At 46.9% G+C, this 8,592-nt stretch overlaps 1 protein-coding gene across 1 annotated transcript; it reads left to right on the top strand.

Moving 5' to 3' along the window:
- Window positions 1–5,042: 5,042 nt before the first annotated feature.
- On the top strand, window positions 5,043–8,181 carry LOC111728019 (putative uncharacterized protein encoded by LINC00269). The gene is made up of 4 exons (XM_023518417.1): window positions 5,043–5,066; window positions 5,467–5,574; window positions 7,808–7,884; window positions 8,061–8,181. The coding sequence occupies exons 1-4, from the start codon at window positions 5,043–5,045 to the stop codon at window positions 8,179–8,181; spliced, it is 330 nt and encodes a 109-aa protein (XP_023374185.1).
- The last annotated feature ends 411 nt before the right edge of the window (window positions 8,182–8,592 follow it).

The raw sequence follows: 8,592 nt of genomic DNA on the forward strand, positions 1-8,592 counted from the left end.
TGGATCTACTTTCCCTCCATAAATACTTTGAATGAATCTAATTTTTAAAAGATTTTTAAGAACCAAACCAGATCTCTCTGGCTGGACCTCCTATGACCATCTACGCTGGGTAGATAAAATGCTGTTGAGATATTGGGGTACAACATCTGGCAAGAACTTGTGAATTATAATTTTCTTTTACAACTGAAAACCGTATCCTGGTCGGTTCTCAGTGGGACTTCTTGCTGTCAGAGCATGAGGCCTGTTTTGATCGGTCACGGAGGGACACAGGCTTTCTGCTGATGCCATCCCCGCGACCGGCGCACCAACCCAGAAGCTACTAATTAAAGGTGGAAATTATCCAAGCACAGTTTCACTGCAAAACATGCGAAACTTATTAGAACTTAAAAGTAACTGCTGATTCTCAATACAGGCGAAGCTAAAGCAGGCAGGCGTCCCGTGAGGTCACCCAAGCAAAAATGTTTAAAGCACATTCAAGATGCTTCAGGTCTGTCTCGTCTGTATACAACGTGTCAACATAACAGAAAAATGTGCTAAACTTTTAAGATTACTGAAAGCAAGAGATGAAAAGGGTTTCACAGGGAAGCAGCCCATTTCCTCCACCAGCCTGAACTTCCATTCTGAGTCTTTGATCTGACAGATACTTCTATGTGTACTTACTGGAACAATTAGCTTACCATTTTCTCATCAGAAAACTGTTTGCTGATTTGGAAATGAAAGGGGAGATGGGACCCAGGGAGGATGGCCATTGGTCGTACGTTTCAACAGCTGTTTTATAATCCAAAATAGGACAGCAGGTTCATTTTAAATAAGTGTACAGTTTACTGAATTTTCACAAACTAAATCTACACATATAGCCAGCACCCAGACCCGTGTTTTTCAATCTCTTTTATCTCACGACACACTTGAACCTAGAGTTAAACTTCCACAGCACACTTAAATTGTGTTTATCCAAAAAAGAGTAAAAGAAAGAATATAGTCACTGGGCTTTGAGCCTGTTTCAAAAATAATTTAATCAATGGTCTTTTAAAATGTTCATGGCACACCTAAGGTCTTCTCACGGCACACCAGTTGAAAATCACTGACACAGACCAAGAAACAGAATATTACCAGCACTCTTAGAGTATTCTGCTCATAGTAGGCATTTAAATCTTGTGGTTTTAATAGACCTACTATGTGCAACGTAGTGGACATACTACTCAAGGGAGGTTCAAGAGAGGCAGAGAAGGCTGGACACAGTGGCTCACACCTGTAATCCTGGCACTTTGGGAAGCCAAGGCACCAGATCACTTGAGACTAGGAGTTCAAGACCAGCCAGGGCAACAGAGCAAGACTCTCATCTCTACAAAAAGAAAAAGAAGAAAATTAGCTGAGCCTTGTGATGTGTACCTAAAGCCCTAGATACTCAGGAGGCTGAGGCAGGAAGATGGCTTGAGGCCAGGGGTTTGAAGCTGCAGCGAGCTATGACAACCCCATTGTTCTCCAGGAACCTGTGCAACAAAGCAAGACCCTGACTCACAGGAAGGGAGGAAAGAAGGAAAAGAGATAGACAGACAGAGAAATAGGGAAAAACACTTCAATTAGAGAAATAGGGAAAAAACACTTCAATTAGAGAAATAGGGAAAAACCACTTCAGTTAGAGCTCTCTCCCTGGGAGATGCGCAAAGCTGAGGGTTATAAAAGTTGTGAATGTGCTGCGGTGTGGGGCTGAGACCCCAGGCTCTAGAATCAGATACCACTCCTATAACTTAACGGCAGGGAGGACTTTGGTGGCCCCGCCATCTTTATTCAGAAGCATCGGTCTTACTGGGTTACTGATAAGCTCAAGTAAGACCCCTACAGTTGCACGTGGGAGGTGCTAAACATGAAATAGTAATAAAAAATGGGGCTAATCATCGTTTGTCATTATTATTACTACAAGGGCCAAAAAGCTGATTCATTCATTGGAGAAGAAGCATCTTGGTTTCCTCTTCTGTTGAATATTAGTCTTCTCTCCTCTCGAGGGCTTTGGTATCCATCTCTTAACTTGTTTGAACCAAATTCAAACCAAAAGGCCAGTGATCCCCATTGGAGAGAGAAGCAGTGTGCTCCATCCCTTCTCTCTTCTGGATTCACTTAATCTAGGAACTTTAAACAAATGCCTTCTAAGATGTATTCATTACCATGTTTTCAAACTTTGGTGTCGCCTGTATCTCTGGCACCCCATACCCAAATATTCTCTTCTGGGGACAGGCCCAAGAATTGCATGTGGATCGGGGCTCAAGTAATTCTGACGTAGGTGGTCTCTAGGCCACCCTATCAGAAATGCAGACCTCAGAGGTCAGAAAGAGCGTCTGTTGAAACAGAAGAGTGTTCACTGATTTGATTTTCTATGCTTAGTAGACAGTATCCACAGCTGAGGCTCTCCAAACATTAAAGGAATTTCCCAAGGAACAAAAAATTCTCCAAGCGTGTGGGTCGCTGGTCTTCCCATCAGACAGATAATTTCCATATCATTAAAAATCCTAAGCTAATGAAATTAGTTGAGTCAAATCAGAGCAACTTTATAACTCATGAAAGCAAAAATAAGATTCCTGCTAATGTACACAAGTAACGTTTTCCTCATGATGGAATTCCATTTTGTGAGCATATATCTTTGCCCCTGGCATTCCTTATTTTTTTACATTTTCAGTTCCTTTTACTTTTTTCCTCTAAAAATAAGCCCATCAGCACCACAGCCTAATACCTTTCTGTAAAACATTCATTTCCTCGCGTAGACGCAGAGACACCTATGTCCACACTGGCGTGGGCGTGCTCAGTGACACGGGTGTGACCTGCTGAATTTGGGACTCCTCTGGCTTCACGTTTTCTTCCACTTTCTCCTCTTCCATTGTCATCTCCATCACCTTCTTTAGTATCTATGAATTATCTATTAATTATGTCCACATTTGCTTACAGTTTGTATCCCTTAACTAAGCTAAGTTACAGTCTTACATAAAAGCAATTTGGTATTGTCAGGTGAGATGACTGCCCAGGTTATAAATTCAGTTTTCTCCAGTTGAGCTCAGTGAGCAGTTATAAAGGACCTACTGTGTGCCTGATTCTGTTAGACTGGCAGGTTCTTTTCCCAGCTGATGGCAAAATGAAAGCCACATTATGGTAAAACTCAAGTTGGAACCAGGACAAGACAACGCTTATCTCAACCAAAAAAGCACCAGTGGCCTGTGTGAGCTGCAGAGAGATCACTCAGCCCCCAACACATTTGAATTTGCTTTTATGAAACATCATTTCAAGATCCGCTCATGGACCCCTCAGGTCCTCGCGCAGAGAGCATGCAGCTGTGACTTCCTCGCCTGCTCAGCCAGACCAGGCCTGTGGTCGGGCATCCTCAGCCTTGCCTGCCTTTCTAAGAAGACCGGGTGATTCATTTCTAAGAAAACATCTACTGGGAAAAGAAAGAAAAGATGTAGGCCTAGATAAAAATATACCAATATTGGTACTTGCCTTGAGGAAAAGTAGGGGTGATTCAGCATGATTTCTTTTAATGTTCTTCAAATTTTCTGTAATTAAAATATAACTTTTATAATCGGAAAAAGTAACTTTTAAAAAAATAATAATGAGAAGAGTGTCTGCCATCAGAACTGTGGTACAATTGTGCTGCTGCATTTGTGCTGTAATCAGAAATTCCTATTTATATTTTAAATGCATGCTGGGTTCAATAACATAGTTACTTTGAAAAAGGACCCTCGACAGAATATGCAATTACTTTTTTCTTAGAAGTCAAGATTTCAGGCATGAGTGAGATAGAAATGGTTTTATTTTCTCCTTCCCCCCTCAAGTTTTCTAAAACAAGCATGAATAACTTTTATAATTAGAAACATGCCAATAAATCTCACTATTTAACAGTGAGAGTCTAGTCTCACACAGATTTAGGCTTTGCCCTAATACATTTCTGCGGTCTAGGAATTTGCCTGGTTTTAGTGTGGGAGACAATTTCTTAAAATAACATTGGATAAATTCATTTGCTGTCATGATTTTGTAATTAGACACTTTGTAATTATTCGTAATTTTTAAGCTAATTTGGTGTTGGGATGAATAGAGTCCAGGAAACTATACAATTAACAAAATTCAGTCTCGTTTGGACCAGCCTCTTACATAAGCACGCGTCAGATTTACAACGTGGGACTATTAAAATGTCTCATTACCCAGCATTATCATAATCCTGGAAATGACAAAGCTTTAAGTGCGTAGATTCATCTCAAGACCACAGAGGAGGCTGAAAGAAGAAGCCTGTATTTATTGTGACCAGGTGTTCCTGGCCCCCTATCTCTAACAGCCACGACCGCATTGCTCCATCCCCAGAGCTCTGTGCAGGAAGGGATAAAAGCCTCATGCGTTTAAGAGGGCCTGGTAAATTCTTCACCCTGACTCTCAAAGTGTACCTCGTTCTAGGGTAGAACTTAGCAGCTTCCAACTAAAGGTGAGAAGTGCTGAGACTTCTAAAAACAGATGTTGAAGTCAATAAATTCCATCGACGTCTAACATCTCATCCTTCTGGTCCCAATAGGAGTGTCGGAAATCGAATTCATTCGAAGAAACAGACATGAAAAAGCAAATGATATAGAATGGGTAAATTCTAAGGTCGGCTGAGCTGACAGTCGTGGAATTCCTGTTTCCACTCAAAGGCAATCTTGGACATCGAAAACACAATTTAAGACATAACACTTTAACATTATACTAATCAGGAAAAGGAGAAAGACACACACCAGGCTGCTTTAATTTACAGGATCTGTATTCATAAGCGTAGATGAGATTATGCTTTAAATGACACGAAGGCCAATTGTCTCCTTCAATGGACGTGTGACTGAGAAGTACTTGTAATATTTTATTCCATTAGCAACTTTTTTCCATGAAGATAAAACATCTTTAACCAGCAAAGCTCAGCTCAGTGACCTGCCCAGTGAAGGGCAGGGGAGCAGCACCAAGACCCAGGCTGCTGGGTGCCCGGCAAGCTTGCCCACCTCGGGTCTGAAAGAGGCCCTCTCTCTAGTTCACTGTGGGACATGAATGGTGATGAAGCTTACTGGGTGAGGGCTGGCACTGGTCTGCTGCCAGCCCGGCTTGTGTTCAAACCCCAGGTCCCCTAAATAGTGTGCGACGTGCGGCGGCTGATTCTGTTCTTTCTGCCTCTATTGCCTTGATCATATAGAAGAGGATCAGAGCACTGCTGAGTCACACGGCTGTGGTGCGGGGACAGTGCTATTGTTCCTCCACAGTCCTTACGGCAATGCCTGATACACAGTCAGCCGTCTGTAGGTATTAACTGTGCCCACAGATGCGGTCAGTGTGAAGATACAAGTGGGAAAAAAATCAAGAAGCTTCCAAACAGCATAATGGTAATCATCTTAGAAAAATTAGAAATTACATGCATGGTTCTAAGATATGCAGTTGGGAGTTTTCTTTTTTTTTTTTTTTTTTTTGAGACAGAGCCTCAAGCTGTCCCCCTGGGTAGAGTGCCGTGGCATTACAGCTCACAGCAACCTCCAACTCCTGGGCTCAAGCGAGTCTCCTGCCTCTGCCTCCCAAGTAGCTGGGACCACAGGCGCCCGCCACAACGCCCGGCTATTTTTTGGTTGCAGCCGTCATTGTTGTTTGGCGGGTCCGGGCTGGGGATTCGAACCCGCCACCTTAGGTGTACGTGGCTGACGCCTTAGCCGGTTGAGCTATAGGCGCTGAGCCAGTTGGGAGTTTTCTTTTCTCTTATATCACATGTTTGGGTGAAACGCTCCAAAAAATGTGTATAAAGCCTTCTCTCTCATCATCCAAATGCTCTCATAAACAACGGCCCTTTTAGAGAAACAGCAGACACCACGAAACCTGCCCACCCATAAAAACAACAGCCCGAAACTTGTTCACAATTCACTTAGAACCCATTGTATTAAGAAGTGAATCTCTTGGCCAGGTGAGGGGGCTCACACCTGTGACCCCAAAACTCAGAGAGGCTGAGGCAGAAGGATCCCATGAACTCAGGAGTTTGAGACCAGCCTGAGCAAGAGCGAGACCCCATGTCTACTAAAAATAGAAACTAGCCAGGCTTAGTGGCTGGCGCCTATTGTCCCAGCTACTCAGGAAGCCAAAGCAGGAGGATCACTTAAGCCCAGGAGTTTGAGGTTGCTGTGAGCTGTGACGCCACAGCACTCTAACCAGGGTGACAGAGTGAGACTCTGTCCCAAAAAAAGAAAAGAAAAGAAAGAAGTGAGTCGCTTAGAGACCAAACCTCAATGGCATGCCTGTGTCCAAAATATGTTAAATCAGAGGTGGCCATTTGGGAACAGCACAGAAGAATAAGGAAGCTGCCTCGTGAGTAGAAGGTCGATGACAAAAGTCCATGCAGCCGATGCCTCACAGGCCTTTCCAACACCGGGACAGCAGTCACAGGACTGGGACGGGGACAGCGCACTGTTACCATTCACTCAACGTTTCTCCCTCTGCCAAGAATTTTTTAAAGGTCACATGACTATAATTCACAAGCCTCACAGAAAGTGAAAGATTTTCTCCAAACCCTTAACCACGCACCCAGCAGCACCTAAGTTTAACATAACCTGGGCACGAGAGCAAGTGGCACCGTGCCATCTGTCTGTCCTGCCACCCCAGTTCCCCAGGGGCTGGCGAGGACGCCCTGCAGCGCCTGACCACAGAGCTGGGAGCCGGCGGCTGGGAACGTTCTGCTCCCCACAGCAGCTCTGAGAGCTGGAGCACCACGAAGCAGCACGAGAGGCAGGGAGAGGCACCCTGCTGACCGTCCCTTTCTCAACGCAGCTGCTTAAAGAAAGAGGCAGATACCCTGAGCATCCACAGCCATGAGCTCGTGGACAGCCAGGACTGCCCCTTTCAATCTTCAGGTGGCCAGAGTCCAGCATACTTCGTTGCTACCCAAGAGGAAGCCAGCACCAGAGACAGCAGATGCAGACAGAGAGAGGGCTGGTTCCCAGGGCGCTAAGTGGGCAGGTGGGAGAAATCTCTCAAACCTCCTCCCCAAGAGTTTTCAAAGACAGTTTGGTGGGCAGAGGGTTAGGCAATCGGGGCCTGCTAACTGGCCAGTTTCAGGGAGGAACCATGAGTCCTTTGGTGTGGGCTGTGGTCAGGGTGGGTCAGTTACTGGAATGCAGTACCTGGAGACGTCTCAAAAACTAGCCCAGGACTCCAATGATGGTGTTTTCTGTGGAGAAAAGTTAAGAAAAAAAAATTTTTTTTGAGACAGAGTCTCACTCTGTCCCTGTGGGTAGACTTCCGTGGCGTCACAGCTCACAGCGATGCCAGACTCCTGGGCTCAGGTGATCCTCTTGCTTGAACCTCCCAAACAGCTGGGACCTCAGGTGCCCATCACAGCACCCAGAGCTGGGACCTCAGGTGCCCATCACAATACCCAGCACTGGGACACCTCAGGTGCCCATCACAACACCCAGCGCTGGGACCACAGGTGCCCATCACAGCACCCAGCGCTGGGACCACAGGTGCCCATCACAGCACCCAGCGCTGGGACCACAGGTGCCCATCACAGCACCCAGAGCTGGGACCTCAGGTGCCCATCACAGCACCCAGCGCTGGGACCTCAGGTGCCCATCACAGCACCCAGCGCTGGGACCTCAGGTGCCCATCACAGCACCCAGCGCTGGGACCACAGGTGCCCATCACAGCACCCAGCGCTGGGACCACAGGTGCCCATCACACCACCCAGCGCTGGGACCACAGGTGCCCCCATCAGAGCACCCAGCTAGTTTTCTATTTTTAGTAGAGACAGGGTCTTGCTCTGGCTCAGGCTGGTCTTGAACTCCTGAGCGCGGGCAATCCACCCACCTCGGCCTCCCAGAGTGCTGGGATTACATACGTGAGCCACTGTGCCAGGTCAAGAATCTTTACTGCACCAGCAGTGCACTCTGGAGCAGCAGTTACAGAGGAGCAAACAGAAGGACAAAGGCTATTGCCGAGCAAACCAGGGGACAGTGCGTGCTGTCGTTATTTCAGCTGAGCCTGCTCCTTCACAGAGTTTTAGGGGCTTGACTCTAGTCCCCCCCCCCCAGCAGCCCTTCATCAGTTCATAAGGGTGGCCTCCCTGTCAAGGAGGCACATCTCAGGCCATCGAGTCCAGTGATCCCGCCCCGCCTGGCAGGTGAGGAAGACAGGAAGACGTCACTGGCCTGAGGGTGAAGCCGAGACCTGGGGGCAAACACATGCAGGTTTCTTGGTTCCAACCGTGCCCAGCAGAAGAGCAGCTCTGCAGAGGCCCCACGGCAGGGAGGAGCTGGGTACAGTACGGGTGTCGGCTTTCACAATTAAATAGTTAACTACGGATTGGCAGTTTGGCGCCCTTTAGATACCATGTGAGCTGAACGCTGGAATACAGGGTGAGGCAGAACAGACCGACAGAAAGAGTTCACACACTGAACCATCGCACACACCACCGGCCGTGGTCTCCAACATTCTTTGTTATTATCCGTTCTGGAAGCAGCCTCGGAAGGGCTCACGGGCCCACCCCGGAGATCCCACCACCTCCCTCGGCTCTGCCCGCTCTCCCACCGCACAGATCCAGCCTGAGAGGGCAGGGAGGGGTGA

Source organism: Otolemur garnettii, unplaced genomic scaffold (assembly GCF_000181295.1).
Source record: "Otolemur garnettii isolate 467f Iridium unplaced genomic scaffold, OtoGar3 scaffold00138, whole genome shotgun sequence".
Taxonomy (NCBI): domain Eukaryota; kingdom Metazoa; phylum Chordata; class Mammalia; order Primates; family Galagidae; genus Otolemur; species Otolemur garnettii.